At 38.1% G+C, this 23,032-nt stretch overlaps 1 protein-coding gene across 4 annotated transcripts in view; it reads left to right on the top strand.

Moving 5' to 3' along the window:
- Positions 1 to 22,381, top strand: part of ERMARD (ER membrane associated RNA degradation) — a 38,078-nt gene extending 15,697 nt beyond the window's left edge. For 2 of the 4 annotated variants that reach the window (XM_077175617.1, XM_077175616.1), the window contains exons 10-18: positions 6 to 35; positions 547 to 617; positions 1,380 to 1,548; positions 2,443 to 2,526; positions 3,327 to 3,406; positions 3,891 to 4,019; positions 5,529 to 5,738; positions 6,658 to 6,771; positions 7,342 to 7,872. In XM_077175617.1, the coding sequence (XP_077031732.1) occupies positions 6 to 35; positions 547 to 617; positions 1,380 to 1,548; positions 2,443 to 2,526; positions 3,327 to 3,406; positions 3,891 to 4,019; positions 5,529 to 5,738; positions 6,658 to 6,771; positions 7,342 to 7,504 (1,050 nt within the window). In that variant the 3' untranslated portion in view covers positions 7,505 to 7,872. Of the gene's footprint in view, positions 1 to 5; positions 36 to 546; positions 618 to 1,379; positions 1,549 to 2,442; positions 2,527 to 3,326; positions 3,407 to 3,890; positions 4,020 to 5,528; positions 5,739 to 6,657; positions 6,772 to 7,341; positions 7,873 to 8,956; positions 9,089 to 9,204; positions 9,239 to 10,093; positions 10,349 to 11,542; positions 14,618 to 21,416 lie in introns of those variants that run through there. The other 2 variants (XR_013181412.1, XR_013181413.1) reach the window with 2 other exon arrangements.
- The last annotated feature ends 651 nt before the right edge of the window (positions 22,382 to 23,032 follow it).

Here is a 23,032-nt window from a genome sequence, read left to right as displayed (position 1 = left end):
TCTAGTCTTCTGCTCTCTACACCACTTTTGATGAGGTACTGTGATTTTTTCTAAATATATATCAATGTCAGAATTTAAACCATGCATGTTTCCCATTACTAGAGTTAAGAATGCACTTTCTTTTGTTGAATATGGCATTATTTCTAACTTTTCTCCCAAATAAAATATGGTGGACAGTAAACACTTTAAATTTGGAATGCTTCAGCAAATATCAAAATTAATACAAATTATAATGAACAGACTATTTTTTTTTCTTCATGTTTTTATCTTGAAATTCATCACTCCACAGAAACAAACATTCTGCTATTTTCCTAGATTCAGTTATTCAAAATAAATACAAATAAATCTTGTCAGCATAAATCCTCAGTTTTAGAAGTTGATTGGATTATTTCAAGTTGTTTGTCAGTAATAATTAGGCATCTTGATTCTAGAGTAGTAGAAGTAATCACATCAGGTTAGGAAAACTATTTTAGTTGGTGTTTCTTCTTTGATTATATGGTCTTCAATAATTCAATAAATTTCTATTCTATTTTTTTTTTTTCCTAGATGCTAGCAAAGCATTTGGATAATGAAGAAGTCAACCAGCTACCTGTAGTTCTTAAAGAGCCTGCCATGGAAAGTGTTTTGGAAGTGTTCTAGGGTTTTGTCATTGTTGTCTTTTGTTTGTTTGTTTCACTTAGTAATAATCTTTATGATATGCCTAATACTCACTTATTTCATATAGCTTATGTCCAGCAGCTTAGAACTTTAGAAGCTTGTTAGTCTTTTTTTATTGTGGAGGATGCAAAGTCATACCTGACAAGCTATATTTGCACTGGGGTATGGGACTAGATTTCTTTCTGAAATATAAGTGTCTCAGATATATTTGTCTTTAGACTCCTGAAGTTCAGCTGAATGGAGCAGAAGAGGAACTGATGCCTCATACAGGGATATTTCAAAACTTATTTCTGATTGCTTGTGAGACATGCCTTACACTGTCTGGGTAGATAGCACAAAAATGTGGCTCAGACCTACCAGAGCACATTCTGCATCTTACTACCCAGACAGATTGTGATCAGGAAAACTAGGGGGGCTGAGTTTAGAGGTCTTTTGAGAGTATGGGGACATCTGAGGTTACTGTTCTGTTGCCAGAGGCAGTCGGGCTGTGAAGGGCCTGCGACACAAAGCTGATGGAAATCTGTTGATAGCTGTCACAGTATAGAATGTATGTTACAGGTACAGTTTGCACTGGCTTTTTTTCTGAATATCTGGACACCCCTATAATATAGACATGGTCACATACTTGTCTTTCAGAGCTATTCTATACACACAATATGTTCAATTTTGTATGAATACACATGGAATAGAATTCTATATTGTTGGTGTGTGTTTCCACAGGACTTCCTTTGGGATTTCTTGAACCACCAGGAGGGCCCACGTATAAGAGATCGTTTAAGCCATGGAGAGATCAATCTAGAAACATTTCCCAGAGAAATAGCTAACCAAATAGTTGGATTTGCTATTACAATTCTCTGCAGATTCTCAGATGAGGCTATGTTTTCTCTTAAGGTAGGGACCAGTATTTTGTTCTCGGAAGATTTTTTTTTTGTTATTTTGGATACAAAATATTATTTTAGAGTTTTAGGACTGAATCTTTCCTGACAACTGCTTTTTGTGCAAATGAAATATTCCTCCAAGTAAAAAAATGTGAAACCTAGTTTTGTAGTGAAATAAGTACAGAAGGTTTTCCAAAATGTTACCCTTTCCTGTTGTACTATAATTTGTTGGCTGAACCAGTCCTTATTCAAATGGTTGATCCGTAAATTATAATGGTTCCAGTTAATTTTGTCAAATCGTATTGATGAACCAGCCTGTTTATCTGCAGAATTATCTGAAAGGTATGTAGAACATCTGTGGCTCACCCACTGAGGTATGTAGTGTGTAGTTATTGAGATTTTCTTTTTCTGAGACACTGTAAATAGTAGTGCCTTCCTAATAGAAGTGTTATTTGTATCTATACTTACACTATGAATTTGTAAACACTTTTTGCCTAGCACTGTGTTTCTCAACATCAGCAATTATTGTGTTTGCTCTCCCCAGTTTCCTGTTTATATTTGAGATTACTTCTTTCAATATCTTGCAGCAACCTATGAGATAAATCTTCCATTTATTAGTTGCAGCTCTTTTTTTGGTTTCTCAAGATGTATTGTGTGCTGCTGCACTAAGAGAATACTTTGTTGCTTTTCTGTCAGCTGCTGTCAGGCTTCATAGTTAAAATATGTGAAATTAAGCTTTAACCACTCATTGTACTGATTACTTCTTTCAACCCTTAGACATTTGGAAGTGTTTATTGACATCAGTGCTATAGGTGGCATGCATAAAATGAAGTCTAATTCTAAGTCTGCATATGATTAGAACAGCTTAGAGAAACTGTTGTGTATTGTCTGTGATCTTGTAAATCAGGAACACATGATCATAAAACCACTGATGAGCTGTGCAAGTTGCTACCAATCTCGATTTCATCCAATTTCCCGACTCAAGAAACAGGTAGGTACTTCCATCTGTGACAGCATTGTGGTCCTTAAAATTGTGAATCCTCAAAATTATCTAATTCTTCATGCTTTGATTGTCCTAAAAAAAGTTCAAACTTTACATATTTTTTATTATTTCTTTTGGTTTATTTTTTAAAACATAAAGGAAATCAGAGTTGCTAAAATGAGATATAATTATGCAGGCTCCTGTTAATGCAATTAATACCATATTTGTTTTCTAGATCACTAAATAGTCTAAATCACTAAATTCTTACCTGAGTGTTTGCTTTTCTGTAGTTTTCTTAATCTCCATATGTTTTTTTATGTCAGAACCCCTGCTAGGTCCTGTCTCCAGGATTAGGCTGTTACTAAGTTTTTTTACTGTATGAAGGCCAGTTGTTAAGATTCTGTCATGGTAGCAAAATCTACTTTCCAATGTCATTGTAGTTCTCTGCCAATCAATTTAATGAACTGCTTGAGGATGTTTCTCTATTGATTTGAGATTGCAGTAGACATACCTAGTCCTTTTATTTTCAACAGCATGCAAACAGTGTGTTGCAAAAGTAATGTTAGTTAATTTTTTATATTTAAAAAAAATAGAATATTAAATTAGTTTGTTCAGATAATGTTTTAGCATGGAAGTGTACATCCAGACTTTGCCCTAACCTAAACCTTAACAAATGAAGTTAGCTTACATGGTTATGACTAGTGAACAAATAACTCACTGTCTGTTGCAGTTTTTTTCTAAATGGGCCACTAACAAAAGCATGTCAAAGTCTCTACTTTACAAAACATTTTTCATTATATGTTTTTGAGGTGCTGGAATGTATGAAGAGCATCCATTTATGGCCTGAATTGGCAACAGTGCCTGAGGAAAAAGAACAAAAGATTAAAGGGTATGTGTGTGTTGTATAAGATCACCAGATATAAAAAAAGCAAATAATTCCTTATTCTGAAAAGGATTAGGTAACCAGTGGGAAACTTTATGTAAGATATTAGTTAGAAAAAGAATGTAGCATTCTATCATCATTTGAAAAGGAGGAAGTCATTAATAATATCACTGGAGGATATTGTACTTGTTTAGAACTGAGAGAAGAAAATTTAATGCATCTATCATATAATCAGTATACTGTAGGCTTTTTATGAATGGAGGATTAAGAAGGGTTTTGAATATTGCTAACAATGAGAAAAGCTTTCTTTAGTTGGAGAAAGAAAATCTTGCTTGTAAGGTAGAAGAGAAAGAAATTATATGAGAGCATAAGAGTGGATGCTGAATACACTGCTATCCAAAAAATCTGCATCTTGATCTATGCCATTTAAGAAATAAGTACTTGACCATTTTATAGTGTCAAATATTTTTTTTTCTCTCTTGTTTTTAAGGTTGGAAGGAAATGCTGAAGCTAATGCTTTAATTTTGATGATATCTGAAATTATATCTCAGTTGCAGCATTATATGCCCCAGAATTGCTGTGGTTCAGATGATCCTATCAACAGTGTCCTAACAGAGAGGTGAGTTTGATGCCCTCCTGGTTCCTGCTGTCAGCATCTACTTGCAGCCCAAAGTAAGAATTCTCAAACCTAAATTATCCCGTGCCTGTTTGCAGAGAAACACTTGAAATGTTGTATGCACTTTTCTAGTGTTGCTACTGATTTAATCTGAAAATTTTAGGATTGAAGCTGAACATCATCTTCAAAATAAGGATGAGACGTACATTTTGGAATTACAGTAGAGATTTTACTTGAAAATTAGACTGAAAAAATAACCTTTTTTTTTTTCAGACCACTAAAACAAAATACTTTAAGTATTTGTGTACTTACTAGATTAGGTTGGGTTTTAGCCTGGTTTGTGCTAAAACTGCATCAGAAAATCGTTTTAGTGTGCTTGGTGTCACAGCTGTGTGTGGTGTTCAAAATGGCAATAGGCTGCTATGTAATTCTATTCTTCATACTCTAATATCAAGATTCAGAAAGAGAAAATATCTTGTTATACTTGGTGTCAGACTTGGAGGTGCATTAGTTCCAGTGCCCAATTTGGAATAATAATCAAAATAGTTTGACTTTTGCCACTCTTAGAGCAGCCTTAAGATTCCCACGACTGAATGAATATGTTGAACAAAACATATCCTAATCAAACCCATTAGGCATGAGTGGCATATAGCCAAGAGGATTTTACCTGTTGCTGATTTTACCTGTTACTTATATAGCATGTGGATCTTCTGCTTCCTACCCACCAATATGCAAATTCATTATTTGGAGGAAAGAAGCCTAATTATTGGTGTGTTAGACCTTCTGAGTGTTCTGCCTTTATCACTTCAAGTCATTAAAGTTTTGCTATCTCAGGGATAAACTGAGCATGAGGGAGATTAAGAAACACTTCTATAAGAACAGAGGGAGATTAAGAAACACTTCTATAAGAACAGAGTGTTTAAAGTGATGTGTGACGCATTAGTGTAGCAGATATGACAGCAGGAAGATATTTGTGAGCTTTAACAAAGCATGATCTGGTGTGGTGTTGATTAAAAAAATGGCCTCACCACCTGCATTTTACGCAATGTTAAGTCTGCTTCTTGTTCAGCCCAGAAGAAAGACCACACACTAATGGGAGTACTAATTAATAGCATTTGTTTCAGTGAGTTTTATTTTGGTGGGAGTTAATTCATTGTGAGTTGAGCTATGGTGGGAGGCTTCAACCACAGCCCTGCTGTGATTTGATGTGTTCAGTGTATAATTTCAGCCAGGCAGTTTTGTTTATTGTGGTTGTGTTTCTTTGATCTGAAATGGGAAACATATTCATCATAATCAGTTTTGCATTTATATTCAATAAAGTGATAGAAAACACAATCACTACTCCTACTACACAGATCCTTGTTTTTTTTCAGTCATGAGGTAAGGGCAGTTTGTTTCCAGGTTTTCTGAATTAAAACATTATGAGTCAAACCGCACTTAATATGAAATGTATCCAATGTTTAATCTAGCTAACAAAGGATTGACGTTAAAAAATCCCTTTCTGTTTTGGAGGCTGCTGGTGGAACTTTGTGATACACACATTTGCACGCTGTATTGCCCACGACCTGTCCTGGAAGTAGTGGTGGTACTCCGCAAAATAAGCGCGCAGTGCCATCAAGTGTCCCAACAGGTTATTGCCGGCGCTGGGCTGAGACACACGCAGTGGCTTAACAAGACTCTGCGCTCCCGCCAGCGGCACAACTATCGGCGGATGCTGAACAGGTTGGCTGCTGGCTTTGCTTTACTCTGTGGTTAGGTTTATGAGAGAGTGGCTGCACGCTGCTGTTGCTGCCTTTCAGTGGATTCACTTGGAAGTTTAAAGTCAACAGTGTTCACGTGTTCTTGTTAACCATTTCAGAGTCAAGTGTCAAACATATTTATTTATTTACCAGATTATTATTAGATTTCTATTAAGTAGCAATATTGAAATAACAAGAAACTCTCAAATTGGAGACTAATTTGGAGGGCATTGCTAGATTATGGCACTGTTAATTGAAAGCTTTCAAATTAGGTACTACTTGAATGTTAGATTGTATTTTTTTAAATTTCTGGCTTTTCCTATTTGGGTATATAAATGCCATTTCCAAGTTTTATCTGACTGCAATAGGTTTAACTGATTTGAAGATTATATCTTCTTTATTTTACTGCTTTTTATCTTTACACTTGAATCAATTTCTTTATAGATAGAAGATATTTTAATACTCCATTAATTTTTTTCCTAATCATAGAGGCTTTCCATAGTTTTATAAGTATTGTGTTACTGGCAAGGTAATGTTCCCAAAAATGTTAACCATGTTACTTAAGAAACATAGCTTAAACTGACAACTGATGATACACATTTGTGATTCAGTTGAACTGTAGTTTATTATCTATGGCTTAATGGGAGCTCACGAGTTTTTCTTTGGAATCTTAGATATTTGTCTTCTCTTCCCCCCTCATTTTCAGTTTATAGTCTCTGTTTACTTTTCTGGGATTTGCACTGCTTTTTGCTGAGGGACATTTCATAGTCTTTTTTTCCCCCAATTCTACAATATCCAGCAATTTAGATTTGATGCACAAGTCTTAATATTTTTTTATATTAATGATTTCTTTTTAATTTGGTTTTAGTTTGTTTATTTAAGTATTTTTATTTTACTTCTAGCATTAAATTTTTGTCTCCAGTGTTGCGGCTCATCTTACTATTGATTACTGTGGAACTAGTCAGTGTTCATTCAGTTTGTAAGAAGAATCCTTTTGATTATCAGCAGTATCTAAAGTGAGTATATAAATTTACTTTATGAAAATAGGAATTGCCCCAGAATTCCATTTTGATGTGTACTGTAGAGATTTTTCATCATTATAGTCATAATTTTACCTTGGACAATGTTCACTCAGGAGCTCTAAAATAACTTTCTTGAAGTGTAGATAGGGAATCTTAATACATAAAAGTTGCACTCAGTATGCTGCTGACTTTACTCTTGTGTGTTAATTAACAGCTGGTTGGATATCACATACATTGTGAAACATTTGCAAGAAATGCAAATCAAGAAAGCAAAGGGAAGCTATTTGGGGAAAACTCTGTCACACATTTGGTCTCTATTCTTTCTATGGTGCTGTTAATTGCAGTTCTGAAGATTTTCCCATCTTAGTTTGAGAGGGAGGGTTCTCCAAAAGTAGAGCAAACCTTAATGTATTGATCATCCAATCCTCCTGAAGGAGATTTGGAAACATAAAGATGTTTGCAGCTTTAAGTCAGGCATTGCAAATTCTTCTCTTCTCTTTTTTTTTTTTAATTTTTCTTTTTAAATCCTTAAAGGAGTTTTTTCTCTAATGTTATTTCTCATAGGTTTTTGAAGTCAGTCCTGCAGTACACTGAGAACTTGGTGACATACACAAGCCCTGACAAAAACAAGTGGGATGAAACCATGGAACTTACAAAGAAGACTTTGATAAAAATAAAGAAAATCAGTGACAGAAAGCTAATGTTAATTCATCTAGCTAGTGAATGAAATGGGCTTAGGATTGTCTGGACACTGTTATATCTAAACAGTTTACGGAGACCTCATATTTGGTAAATCTAATTCAAAGACAAAATTCATTAGTCATTTTCAAATTTTGGATGCAAAATTTACTCTTTTTATCAGAAGGTAGCTGCTGATACTGGAGATGAATGATCAAGGTTCCAGAGAATGGGTTGTCAAATCCACTGAAAAAGATTTAGCGTGAAGTAAATCAGGATGATACAAATTCTACTGTAAATATATTTTGTGTTTTGTACATTGATTGTTCTTATATTTTTTGTATTTTTTTTATTTCCTACTGTACTGAAAAATACCTAAGAAAAAAGTGTGAATAAAAAGCTCTGGAAATTTTTAAATCCGAAAAGTCATTTTTTACTTTGGAATACATGAGATATGTCAGAGACTGTGATTGACAGGTTAAGAAATTATGAACTTTCATCCTAAAATAGTGCTCATTGGCATCTGTGGTTGTTATTAGTTATGAACAGTCTGATCTTGCTCTTAAGGCTGAGGCAGAGCTGGTAACACAGTAACCAGTTGTTTATAGATGAAGATTTAAGGGAACAGGATGGATACTTCTGCAGAAGGATACTTCTGCAGGGTATGTGTTTGTTTTGTTAAATTTCATCTTCTCATTCCAAAACATATTTAGTTAGTTAATTTCATATAGAATGAATGTGAACACGCACATGCTCACACACATGTATTCACTGTGGTTTAGAAAGTTATCCTCTTATTGCACACAATATTAATTTGAATATTTTAGTTTTTCAAAATAAATTCTCCCCCTTTTTCATCACCAAAGAGTAGAACTTCAAAGGAATACATAGGTTGAAGAACAGATTCACAGAAGACCACCATGCAATGTCTCTCCATTTGCTTTCTCCTATGGAGAGTAAAATCTGGAGGGTAATGTCTGGAGAATGTTTGGCTCTACAAAGGATTAAAGATTCAAGTTACATTTTAATAAGCTTCTTTGCAGTGTTTCTTGACTAGAAATCACAGCTAGAGAATTGCTAGTTTGGTTTATTCATCGTGGGGGATGGATATAAACTTAAGATCATATTGCTTCCTTTGTGCTACTCTTGAAATATATTGTGTGTGTTTGAAATTTAGCTTTGTCACTTCCCAAAAATTCTTTTGTTGCCATGAAAATAAACTATGTGAAGAAGTTTGAACTAGATAAAATAGATTAAATCTAGAAATAGAGAATATTTAGTCTAATGTAGTGTATAAGCCTAAAACTTCAGCTTTTTTTAAAGCCTGAGTCAGTAGATCCTAATTATATTTTTGGAGGCTTATTTTGTACCCACTGACTTTGCTCAAATATATTAACTTCTGCTAAGTGTGTCTTGGTAGTGACATTTATGATGACATTTGCTTTGATGGTGATAAGTATTCTAAGACAAAAATCAATTAAGTTTTATATATTCATTGTAGGAAGAAGATCAAGAAATTACCACACAGTTATGTTTTGAAAGTACGTAAATGGCTGGCACACTTTTTCCTTTTGAAAGTGCATTCATGTACTAAAAGGCACCTAATAGACTGCAGAAATGTATTTTCAACAACGTAAGTTCTCCTTTTGTTGCTATTTTTAAACTTTGGTAAAATGATCTTAAATTCAGTTCACTGCATTTGCTTTACCTAAGATGAAGCACATTGACAGTTTCTTCTTTCCTAATTAGTGCCACAGATATGATTTGCTGCTCCAAGTTTGAGGTAAGAAGCATGAAGGATTTCTGGCAATTCTGTCAAAGATGTTTTTTCAGTTTGTTTTCCTACCTCTGAAGCTCTCTGATGGGAACACTGCTACCATCCATTGTTAAACAATAAATGTGGAACAGGCTGGGACAATCCAGTTACTTATTCTGACTCAATGCTGTCAGTTACCAGAAGGGCTTATGCATGCAGGGCTTATGGCTTATGACAGCCCTGCATGTCATTTGCATGCAGGGTTTATGGATTTTTCCTGCTGTTAAAAGACTTGTGGAATAGAGCTGTAGAATAAGTGTATATTCTACAATGCACAATGAAGAACAAATGGCAAGAGATATGGTAGAGGTCATTTGGTTTGTCCTTCATCAGTTACTTACTTTTCCACTTCAGTTACTCATCTTTGCCATCTCTTTAGAATCACTTTTAAGATGTAAGAAAGAGTCTAAACTCTCAACAATCAGCATTTCTGAGAGCAAAAGAAGCTTGGAATAACTATGTATCAAGATATATCTAGAATTGTACCAAAAAATATTTTCTTCCAAGAGTGGTATTTCATCCATGTATTAGTTGTATCTGTTTTAACTGTCGGCCTTACTCCCCAGGGTCTGTGTTTTCCTTGAGGTATTCATACAGTAAATCTAAATATCTATAAATCTATATACAGATTTGGAAGCTGCAGCACTCCATGAGGAGAGGTGTTGATTTTTTTTTTTTTACCTAGATAATGCTAATGAGGGAGTGATGATTCGTAAGTCCGTTTGTCCAAGTTCAATTAGTCAGTTTATCAAGAGAGTCACAGAATATGCCAAGTTGGAAGGGACCCACAATGATAACTGAGTCCAACTTGTCTAACTCCAGGCCTTGCACAGAACCACCTCCAAGAGTTACACCCTGTGCCTGAGAACACTGTCCAAAAGCTTCTTAAACTCTGTCAGGCTGGAGCTGTGACCACTTCCCTGGGGAGCCCATTCTGGTACCCCAAAACCCTCTGGATGGAGAACATTTTTCTAATATCCAGCCTACACCTTCCCTGACATAGCTTCAAGCCATTTCAACGTTTGTGATTTTTGGTACCTTCTAGGGAGCATCAGGATCAACTACAAGTTTGCTGAGGTGGGTATTGCACAAGTACAATGAAATATCTTTTATGGTTAGGCATCTGTGTGTGAAAACAAAGCTTGTTCTTTATGTTCTTTGAGCCATTCTCTAGTTTGTGCTCTCCTCAATGGCGATAGGAAGGGTTAGAAACACAGCCATGTGTTCTTATTAAACATAACACCGGCAACTAAAAGTAATTAAAAACTTCTTAGGGTTGTCATCACTACTGCATTATACAGAAACGTTTACATAAGAGATAGAGCAACAAATTTGATTTACTTCATCTTTTAATAAATCCCATCTAGTGGTTTTCAAGCAGCCTGATGGCCTTTGAAGTGAACACATGGTGGCAGTGTTTGGTAATTCAAAGTAGCACTCCATGCTGACATTCACATTCTTATCTCTTTTCTTAGGATGTGTATAAAAAAATCAAGTTTTCTTCTGATTTCATCAGTTTTGTTTATATGTGTCTCTGTGTCTTCTGTAGAAACTTGTTTTCTCATTTGTTTCCGATCACTTTTGGAGAAATTGAATGCATCAAAAAAATTTTTTTTTGCAAACATTTTAGTAGTTAAGTAGAGGTTCATCACATTTTCCACACTACTTGCTGAGGACTTTTGGAATTTGTCAGAAGTCCATCAGCTTCCCCTCTCCTTACATAGTTTAAAAGAATGAGTTCTTTGAATTTAATAAATAATTTAGTAAAATATTGTTTTTTACAAAACATAAGTATTGATATTCCTAAAAGAAAAAAATTCAGATTGTCACTTATTAATTGCTCTGAGAACACCAAAAAAAAAGGGTTTTTTTCAAAAGCAATATATATGTTTTGAGCAAAAATTATAATTGTCAAGTAATACGTTTATTGAGAAAATTTCACTAAGGTCTCAGGCTTATTGCTGTGGTAATGATTTTTCAGTCTGTTGAAACTGAAATGTGCTACTCATATGCTGCCCTGTGAAGAAGAGCTAGTTGAGCATTGCTTGTTGGGTGGGCTTTGAAAACCTTGTCCACAGTAGCAATTTCAAACCATGCAGAGAGGTTGCAGTTAGAAAAGATTTTCAATCACATGATGTGATTTTTGTACACTGTGAAATCTTGTGTAGAAATGTTGGAGCATCCCCAGCAGAGCTCTTTTTTGCCTACATTACATGAGTGCATCTGGTCCATGTGTGGTGCATCACCTTTTTTTCATAAATTGGTCTGCAGATGCAGAGCAGATTCCTGGCTGCTGTGAACTATTCCTATTCCATCTTCTTTGGGGCAGTTCCTTTACTCTGGTAAGGATCCTCCTCACGCTGTTCCAGTTTCCCTTGAAGGGGGTTGGTTTCTAGCTGTATCTTTTTCAGGCTTGTGTTTTTTCAGGGGACTGGAAGAAAGAGCCATGTAGCTCAGATAAATTTGCTGTATAGCAAAACCTCATTAATTTAGTGGCTTGCATTGCAGGGAAGTGAGGATCATGTGTGGGACTTCACAGATACAAAGCAAATACTAGATTCTTTAATATCTTTGTGTTTCTGGAAGAACTTCTCCTAGAGTAGAAATGAGGTTTTTTTGAGGCTTTTTCAGGGCACCACTATAAGTTAGAACACCTGATATTTGCTTTTTAAAAATTTTGAAGGATCAGTGGATATCTCTTATTTAAGAAGTCTTTTAAGAAATAGAAATAGATTTTCAGATAGAAATTGAAAGGAAAATGCCTGTTGTTTTTCTTCCCTGGGCCTCAGGCAATAGGATGTAAATATGGGTAGTGAATACTGTGTGAGATCAAACTGGCGTTTTTTCTGAAGGTGAGAATCCAAGACAATGTATACAATTAAAGCCAACAGCCTTGCCTACCAAAAGGAGTCCATGCCTTCTGGCATTCTCCACTGAATACCTCCTCTGTTCCTCTCCCATGTATATGCATCTCACAGTTTCTCAAAAAAAAAAAAAAAAGCATAGTAGAACCAGCCAGCGCCAGTTTGTTTTCCATGTTTTCTTTTCTCTGTAAGGGATTAGTTGTAGTAACAGATTTCATGTGCCAGAAAGTGGGTGAACATTAACTATTTTGTCATGCACTGATCCTTCCCACAGCCCTGCAAAATTTGAAATGCAGGAATGGTTATTCATTAACATTTCTTTGTGTCTACAGGAAGTACATTTACTATGTAAACATGTTTTATATAGAACATACAGCTGTTTTGAACGAGCACTCAATGAAACATAAGAGTACAGTGCCTACACTGCCACTTCAGAAACTCTGAGATACCATGGCATTGTGTTTTGGAAGAGTGAACACACAAAGAGTTGGTGGAAGTTTCTTTAAAAGAATCAAAAATCTTTGACTTGCTTGATTGTTTTTGTGTCTAAAATGTATCTGCACACTGAACTATTAATGTGCAATTTTTAGAAGTGGGGGGGGGAGGAGGAATGTGTTTCTTTGTGCTGATTTTAGTAGAGATCACATTAAAGAAAGAATAGTCAAACACCATCAGATAGTCCATTTTTCATAGACTGTGGAGAATATTGCCACCAGAAAAAAAACAGACTTATAGGATGCAGAAAATGTGCCTAGAATATCTAGAAGAACCACAGGCTGTTTGTTCTGAGAGTGTCAGTTGTAAATCTGTGAGGAACTTCACTAGTAAAGATATATCCTTGGGTAATAGGTGGAATTGTCCCAGATTCACCTCTCTGCAAGCAACTCCACTGGCTGAACTTCACTTTAAGAGCATTTTATGGAATTGGGATGTTTTCTGAAATGGTGAGGAATGATTCTGTTTCCCAAGCAGTCAGAGTGTTTTGGCTGTGCTGCTGCCTCTAGGTGGCTGAAGCTGTTTTGCCCCTTCAGAGCTGCGGGATGCTGCATTCACCAAGGTACTTCTCAAGCTGTACATTGTATCCACACATTTTATTTTAACAATTCCAGGGATGGTGAATCTATCACTTCCCTGGACAGCCTGTTACAATGCCTGACCACCATTTTGGTGAACAAATCTTTCCTAATATCCAGCCTAAACATTCTCTGGTGCATCTTCAGGCCAATCTTCAGGCCAATTTCTTCTTGTCTAATTGCTTGTTACTTGGGAGAGAAGATCAAGTCCCATCTGGTTACAATCTCCTTTCAGGTAGTTGCAGAGAGCAATAAGGCTCCTCCTAATCCTTGCTCAGAAAAGCCCAAGATGGAAGAATGGAGTCCTGGTTGTCTAGCCAGTCCTGCATGCACCTTTTATTAAATGTTAAGGAAGGGGAGGGTTTCTAGTCATATCAATGGGAAAATACTGCCCTTAAACTGGCAGGATAGTACAGTGATAGGAGATGACAATTAGATGAGCTCATAAATTTTGAACTAATGGCATCTGTGCAAAAGCAGAAGGTTAATTCTTAGCACTTGATAAAAAAGAAGTGTTACAAAAAAAGGCAAAAAGCTGCAGTCGACCCTTCAGGATATAATGCACTTGTGTCAACATGGACTCTGCCCAAACATTGTTCTGCTGTGGAAGCAGCTGGATGCCCTGCCCTCTGGTTTATATAGTGCCAAAGGGAAGGGGTAGGGAGAGATGATGTGAGGGAAGAGGGAGGAGAAAAAGTGGCAGGAGGGAAGATAAAGCAAACCCAGCTCACATCTTCAACACCATGCTCTGAACTGAAAATGTTCTCCAGCTGACCCTCCCAGCACTCTTTTCTTGATATTTAGGAGCCTGCATCAGTGGAGAGTCTGCCTCAAAGTCACAGACACTGTGACAAGCTGCTTCCTTTACAAATATTTTTCTCTGGCAGGGTAGGCAGTGATGGAGAAAGGAGCAGGGGAGAGAGTAATGGCTATTCCTGTCTGGCCTCTAATATTCAAGGTCTAATTTATAGTATTCCATGTAGCATGATGGTGTCATTTTAATGGTGTATTAACACTGAAGTCTGGAATATTTATTTGGTAGAAAATGCATCCGATACTAAATATACCTCTGGGGACATGGCTGTGGGATGATTACAGAACTGATGCCCATCAAATTGATAGCATTTCTCTGTCCTCCTGAGTCTTCTGCTGTAAAAGTGGGGCAGGGTGTTTTCTGGTTAAGAATAATGGTCTCTGTGCTACCCTTGGGGGCAGATGTGTCCCAGCACCTGCGCTCTGGATCCAGGATACAGAGCTTCTACACAATTATCTTCCAGTTTGCTGTTAATTTCTATTCAAATTAATCAGTAGTTACTTGACATGAGGGATCACATTGTGAGCTTTAAAGCTTTATCACACACCATTGTTGTTTATTTATTTATAGTCTATTATTCATCCCAGAAATACTGAACAATTTAACCGTATTTGTAATGTTTCTTTTTTTTTTTTTTTGCTTTAGTCTCCCATGTGATTTGCATACATATAATGAAGCAGGGTGGGGGGGAGAAGGGAGGTTACTGTGGGACTGAATTTTTTTTTGTGGTTCATTATCTATACCAGCTAATATGAGATAGTGCCCAACAGAGTTTCTTAGCATCCCTTACTTTTAAACAGGTGAACATACTGAAGCAAGACAGACCAGACGCTGATCTCAGGAAAGAGCAACCACATATGCATATACTTGTACTTGATTCATGGAGTTTAATTTAACATGAACTGTGTCAAACCTATGCTGTGCATATTTTGAGAGTTTGTTTTCATTAACATTCAAGCAAGGTGCTGTCCTGTCTGTGGGAAAGACAGGATGTGTGATGGAGGGAGCCCTGCAGCCCGGTGATCTATAGCCAAGGCTTCTGCAGGCTCAGAGCAAAAAGGGTGTGAGCGTGAGTGCCCCGGCCGTGTACGTCGGTGGGTGGGTGACAGTGAGGATTCTCTTGCCAACAGCCTTGCTGGATGGCAGGGATTGCAGCTGTTAGCAATCAAAAGGAAGCTTTCGTTTCCTTTTGACTTTTACAAACTGGCCTAATATAAGTTCTATTTATTCAGGTGTTTTTATACAAATTTTCCAAAGATACCGAGTTTGACCTTTGTGTATGTAGTTTCCCCTCCAATTAGTGAAAACCATTTAGAAATGTCAAGGATGGGACTAGAAGGGACCTCCTAGGTGCTGGGTGCTGCTGGTTCAGTCAACCAGATTGCACATGATCTTTTTCAGCTCTGTCAAATACCAGAAATAATCTGTCGCTCCTACTCATCTGTTTGCTGTACTGCTGTACCAGAACCTTGTCCGTGTTGCTTAGAAACCCTCTTCTAGTATACAAGTTTCTTTTCACAGTCCATTCATATTAATTTGTTCTTGTGCCAATATTGTCCCCTAGTTGGGTGGCTCTGCTCTCTGTCTAATGTTTGCATATCACTTCAATGTATTTATAATAAGGAACCATATCCTTTCTCAGATTCCTTTTTTTTTTAATGTTAAACAAGCACAGCTTTTTTAGTATCCACTCATAAAATAGGTTTGTTATTTCATGAATAGGCCCTGTAACATTTCCCTGCACCTGCTCTTGTTTTAGTTCCTCATCTATAGGACAAGACTTGCCTAGAATTGAAGTCAGATTAACTGAAATAATTCCTGCTTTGGTGGCACACACTCTCACTTCTAACATGACTTTTTCAGATCCCAATCCCCTTTTCTACTATTTATGTGATCTTTGCTTAACTCAGTATAATTTTTGAGGTGATCATTCATCCACCTGGGTTTTATGCCACCCTCATTGCATTGTCCCTTTGGCCAGAGGTTTGACATTTCATGTCTATTTTATCTTGAAAGACATTACAGGTTTCATGTGAAATTCCAGTCAATGAGATTTTTAACCCAGTTCACTAGACTACCACAATGCAATGAAATATCAAATTCCATCAGATTCTCAAATTTAATTCCTATTGCTTTATTCCATAAGCAGAAGCAAAAAATGAGGAATTTTTGTTGTTTCTGTAAATGCCTGTAGAGTGTTTTTGATCTCAGCCTGGCACCCTTGTTGTGGGTGATGTGAATGGGTGATGGAGCCTCTGTGCTGCTGCCAAGGGCTGGTGCCCCTAGACGGGCAGGTGTTCCCACCTGAGACAGGATGTGCAGATGCTCCAGGAAAGATGGACACCCACCCCAGGCTCCATCCCACTCCTGCAGCGGCATGTTTGAACAAGAAGAAAGAACGCGGTTGGCAATGGAATGAGTAAAGTTTTACAAGGAGAGCAGGTGTGCCTGCTTGAAAGATAAACTCTTCCCCCATGCGACGATAAGATAAATGATCCGAACTTGTGATTTAGTTAATGTTTCTGTCTTTAGCCTGCTGTGTACACAGCACCCTGCTGGATAAGTTGCCCAGAACTGCATGCCTCTGTATGCACAGAGCTATAATAGTCAGCAATATCATTCTCTCACCCTGTGTCCTTAACTAAACAGCCTTTAATCATTATACATAGTTATTATATGTTCCTTATTATACAATGCAGCAGCTACCTTGCATCAAAAAAAGCCAGTGCCTACATTAAATACCATCATTGGCTGTGTCCTGAGGATCTTGTTTCACTGCTATTTCAGGCTGTCACGGTTCTCCGGAGCAGTATTTAAACTATGTCTGAATTTAGGCAAATGCTTTTTGTTCATGTGCCTTGAGAATTAGAGTTAATCCATCTTTCTCACCAAGGGAAAATTCCTCCAGAGGCATCTTGCTCTTGTTTCACTGCTTATTGATTATCACTCCCAGTTTGCACGTTACTGGCTGTGGTGTTCCAGCTGCATTTGAATGAGCAAAAGAAAAGCCAGCTGGTGCTCTGTTGTTCTGATTTTTATATCAGCATTTTGGTTTCAAAGACATTTATCTAATCTTATTAACTGGCTTTACCAAGAGGATTTCCTCACAGACTTAACTGGGAGAAAACAAATAGGCAGCGAGGAGGGGGTGGTGGAGGATGTCTTCTGTTATTCTGCACAGAAGCACATTCTTACCTACTGGGAGAAAAAATAAATCAGGTTTGCCATTGACTCAAATGCTGACACGTTCTGACTAAGGCAAAGCTCTTTATTTTCCCCTATGTGAATGGCCTATAAGGAGACAAGGCGATGGGCATTTTCTTTCCATGCAAGTGCAGAGAACAGGCCAGAAGGCACAACCTGCTCCAGGAAAAAAGGCAGGCAATGAGCCCATGCTCCCACTCTGAGGAATGAGGCCTGGGGACTGGGGACTGTGGCCATGTCCCCAGCATCTCTCTGTTCTCCCTTTGGGGTAGAGATCACTTGTTTTGTATGAAGCTTTCTTGCATGAAAAGCATGACTAAAAACCATGTGTGCAGAGTGCAAAAATGGAGTAGATTTGGGAAAATCAGTTCTAATGGTGCCTACACATTTGGAATCTCTAAGTTTGAAGGTAACAAGAATGCAGAATAAGGTCCAACTTACCAGTGAGATACATGGACAAGCAATGATATTCATAAAGTCAGTCATATTCAACATAAGATAAAATACAGTGAATAAACAAGCATTACAAGAGTGCATAGCAGTAGGACAAAGGGGAATGGCTACCAGTCGAAACAGAGTAGATTTAGATGACAAAAATAAAGAATATGTGAAGGAGAGAGAACTTCACTTTCTCATTAATAAAATGCAAACAATTGTACCTGTCCTTATGTTTTATAATCAGCATAGTCAGGGCTCATGGGGTTAGGCATGGACTTGCTTGCTTTCCTTCCTTTCTTCTTTTCCTTATCACTGCCTCTTTTGCTGTGTACAAATCCCATGTTTACATTAAAACCTTCTGTTGATTCCTAAGGAATCTTTTTAAATTTACATGTGTTAGCCTTTAACTTAAAAACTCAGTTTGGGTTAGCACTGGTAGAGAATAAAGGATGGTCCTGGGCTGAGTCAAGAGAGTCGTAGATTGCTTTTCTCCTGGGAACAAAAGGGAGTTTCCAGGGAGTTATTGCCCTAAAGTCCCATGCAGAGCAAGATTGGCAAGAGCTACTAGCTTTCTCTAGCTCTCTCTACATGCTGAGAATTATCCACAAAGGAGACTGTATTATCCTGTCTAAAGGGAGAGCCAATGATGCATTCACATCCCATGCCCATCACAGGTCTTGCCATCCATGAGCAGGCACAAAAGCCTGTCCAATCAATTCAGAAGTATTTGAGATCACCTGAAGATTAATCCCATTCACTCATACTCACTGCTTAGAGTGTCTGCCCAGCTCACCTTTAGGCATGGCTGGGCAAATCTTATTGCAGCTTCTAGTCTGCTCCAGCGACCTTCAGCTTCCAGCCACCAAGGCTGTGAGGCAGTGGATTGCACAGGCATGAGCTGGGGGCTCTGAATTACACACTGTAGCCTCTCTGGGAGCTGAAAGATGATGGCATGCTGGAGGGCACCCACTTCCTTCCAGTCTGAAAAGCCATCCTGCCCTGACTGTCACAGTAAGCTTGCCCTGCCTCTTGCTCAAGAGTTTTGTAGAATAACATATAGCAAGGAGTTCTGTCCGAGGGCACATCAGATAAAATGTCCTCAATCAAGGGGCATAGTAGAGAGCATCAGTGCATCTACCATGATGAGAAGCTACATGTTTTTTCTCAGTGAACATATCTCCAATAGCACCTACATTTCTGTAGACTCAGCACCTGTCCTCATGGGGAGGCAAAATAAGTGAGTGTGTGCAAGGGGGTGAATTTAAAACAATGCTTTGAATCATGTCCTTAAACAGAGACTTTGTCACAAAAGGACATCTGTTGGTTGCTCCACTTAACTCACCTCCAGAGAACCAGCTAAATGTAGGCAGAACTCTAGGTAGAAAATAAGTAAATCCAAGCTGGAAGTTAACAGAGGTGCCACTCTGGATTATGTCCCTGTTGCAGCTGTGTTCTGAGATGAGAACAGCTTCTTGGTACTCCAAGTCTTGCACTGTGCATCCCAAGTGGAGGATTTTATTTATTATGTGAACAGATTTGTTTCCTTCTCTACTATAAGTTAAAACACATTTAATCAAACAGGGACCCTATGAAAATCTGGATGCTCAGTGTAGTGATGATTTTTAATTTTAAGATGTGTGTCATTGTCCCCATGGTCTGAACCCAGACTATCAAAAAGAGCCTAGCTGAATAAAGCAGCCAGTGGTCTTCTTGTCCCAACAAAGTTGAGTTCCCCATGCTAATAACAGAGCTTGATTGTTCAGTAAGTGAAGCTTTGTTGAGGCATCCTCCAAGGATGTGATAAAAGTCCATGTCAAATTTTTAGTTCACCGTCAAGTAAGAAGCAATGTTTCCCACCTGTGAGAAATGTTTTTGTGTTTGTTCAGTGTCAGTCAAAAGTGAGCCAAAATTGTCTTTAACCTGAATTTTCTTCATGGGATCTCTCACACCCCAGTGTGGGGTCTCAGGAAAGGGTCTTGGCTTTGTGCTGTGAGCTGTGGACTCCCTCTGCTGCACATCCAGCCCTTTCCAAAACTGTGTCCTCTCGAGTTCTCTGGAGCTGCAGACCCAGTACAAGCATACAAAGGCACAGACAGGCTTTGTGCCAGACTCTAATATAGTGCTACAAACTGCTTAGAAGAAGAACATGAGAGAAAGATCTGAAGAAATAATAAGCACACATTGACACATACACACACATATATGTCTTAATTTTATTTCTTATTCTTCAGAAGAGTTGGGAAGGGGTAAAACTCTAAGTTTTTCAACTTCTTTCCCATTTGGCAGCCTTCATTCAGGATCCTGGCTAGGTAGGTTTGTTCTTTCTGTCCCCAGAGGGTCCCCTGATTCAACTGAAAGTCCTGCAAGAATGTGTCCCTCCTATTTCCTCTTTTTCACCTGGAGCTTACTATTTAGTCCCTCTTAAAGCAGTTTTGCATCCTCCTTACTGACAGTAGCACTGCTGTAAATTTGCCTCTGTATAGCTGTTGAACTCTTTCCTTGCCAAAGCAATCTCTAAATAGTCACACTTTTGGATCAGTGCATATTCAGTACGTGACTGACAACAGCAGAGAAATGCTTCGGTTTCCACAAGAAAAGAGGGATTTCATTCCATCACAATATTTTATGGCTTGAGAGGACCATATGAACTGCCTGACTGCTACCATAATTCTTGAATTGCACATAGATAAATAGAAGTGTTATCTTGTGCCACCTGCAATGCTAAAACTTTTTTTCCCCTCACTGATAAAAATATAAATATATGTTATATATACAAAAGTCACACCCACTTAGTGGAGATTGAAGCACACAAGAAAGATTTCCCACTTCAAATTGCACTTTGAGAAATATCAGTTAATTTTTAATACATTAAAAAAAACTTAAATTCAAAGAGCTTTTATCTTGTAGTGTCCTAGTTTCTTAATTAATTGCCATATGGTACCAGGTGAAATGCTTTGTGGAAGAAATCTAAGTCTCCTGTGTCATTATTTTGCCCTTATTAATCAAATGTACGGCCCAACAGCTGTTGAGCATTCTGTGTGCAATACTTCTATATTTCATTCATCATGGCAATGTACCCACCTCCAGGCTTGGAACAACTATAGGAGTCAGAGCTTAGAAGGCATTTTCTAGGTTTGCACATCAGGTGTATTTCTGTTCTCACTTTTTGTGTACATTTAATCAATTTTGTGCAAGCATCCAAGCAAAGTGAGTGTAATATATTTGTAAGGAATGCATCCAAACTTTGCTAGTCACTTAAGAAACAGTAACAAGATGACTTCACTACCAAAGTTTATAGGGATCTGTCTGTGTAGTAGTTTGGAAGAAGCACATGGTCATGACTCTTCCCTTTTTTTTTTTTTGGCCATGAAATATTGTACAGAATGATGACTTGGTGTAGATGAAAGCTTATGCTCCACAGCTGGGATGTGACTGATTTAATGAAGTGTTTTAATTAGTTCAGGTTCTGTGGACTTGACTGTATATCTAGACCACATATTTCATCTCATCTAGCAAATAAGTAATGCCAGAATTCAGGTCCAATTTCACTTATGAATAAATCTACCTTTGGTTCCATATCAAGTGTAGACTCCTTCTGAAGTTGGCTATTCCTGTGATTTTCTCTCTAGGCTGTGGATATTTATAGTGCCTTTCCTTTTCAGGATACTTGTGTGTTAAAGAGAACCAAAGCCACTTTAGTTTCCCCTGTGTGTATTCCCTCCCTTTTTCTTCCCCTTGTTCCCTATTCCCAGCCTTCCTGTCAAGCAGGTACCCTGGGGGCATGGGCTGTGGTCTCCACTGGAGGGAGCTGGAGGATGAGCTGGCTCCCACCCTGCAGCACCATCGTACTTCCCCTGGGGCTGGATTGGTGGAACAAGCCCTTCCCCTACCGCCTGTGCTTCCTTTGGTTATTGAACTTGTGGGGAAGACAACACCTGAAAAAAACAGCTGGCCAAAGAACATACATTGTTGGATCAAATATTAATGAATAAGAACAGTAAATCTTGCCAGGATTTTCTTGGCTGTATCTCTCAATGGTTCTCTTCTCTGTATATCTCTAGAGATTTTATTCATCTTTCAACCTCTTTTTTGATGCCGAGTTAATCATTGTCCCATCTCCTTCAGTTACTCCTTTGAAATGCCATGTCTTGAGTTGGAAATGCAAGATGTGGCTGGGGGTGTGTGTTCTATTGCCATCTGTCAGAGGTGGGGCAGTTATCTTCTGTTAATTGGGCCACCTGTTAAAACCAGATAGGGCAGTTTTCTTTATCTCTTCCACAACCAATCCTCCCTCCAGAAAATATTTTCTGTTAATGGGCCATTGAGTCTCACTGCATGACTGATAAAATTACATCATCCCATTGTGAGATGCTCTGTCCAGAGGGAGGAGCCAAGCATTCCTACCTGGATATAATCAGAGATTTGGAACACCAGAGACAGCCTTTTCCCACTGGGTTCCCAGAGAAAGATCAGGCCCATCTACACCACCACTGGATCTTCAGAGGAAAACTCCACCCTTCTACAGGCTCACTACTTCAACAGAACCACACCTGTCACTCCGGGAGGGCTGCAGCCACCATTCAATCTGACTGCTACCAACACCCTGACCAACAGGCTGTCAGGCTGTATTCTGACTCTGTCAGTGTTGTTTTGTATTACTGCATTTTTATTTCACTTTTATTTTTTCCCTAATAAAGAACTGTTATTCCTACTCCCATATCTTTGCCCAAGAGTCCCTCATTTTCAAAATTATAACAATGTGGAGGGAGGGGATTTACATTCTCCATTTCAAGGGAAGCTCCTACCTCCCTTAGCAGACACCTATCTTTTCAAACCAAGACATGCCATCATCTTGGGAGAGTCTGAGGACAGCCATTTGCCATAAGGTGAGACAAGGACCATCACATTTGGATGAGTTAAAAGGAACTCAAATCAAAATTTACCCTTGAGATAGTATCTGTCTTCTCAGGTTATAGCATCCTTCAGCTATAATGCAGAAGCTGCAGTTCTAAGGTGTTTGTTGGAGCCAGTTTAGCCAGCTACCCTTGGGTGATGTTTTATACTCAAAGAGAAGAAGCTTTTACTTCTCTAGGCAACTCTTGTCCATCATCACTGTGTTATATGAGCATGGCTACCACCCTACATGAGCATTGAGAAATTTGAGCCTATTTTAGTGAAGTGTTTGCCTCCTGCTCTGTATTTCCCAGCAGGTGAAAAACTACAGATGCAGGGTTTTTTCTTGAAGAAAACATGCAGGAACAAGCAGCTGTTTTGCATAAAAAGGACCCATCATTTCTGGAAATGACTGGTCACCTGAACTTGGTTTTATAGGTCACTAAAAAATGATACAAGGTTTATGGGCAAGGAT

Source organism: Agelaius phoeniceus, chromosome 3 (genome assembly GCF_051311805.1).
Source record: "Agelaius phoeniceus isolate bAgePho1 chromosome 3, bAgePho1.hap1, whole genome shotgun sequence".
Lineage (NCBI taxonomy): Eukaryota > Metazoa > Chordata > Aves > Passeriformes > Icteridae > Agelaius > Agelaius phoeniceus.
The sequence above is the reverse complement of the archived record's forward strand: the minus strand, read 5'-3'. Positions and strand labels throughout refer to the sequence as shown.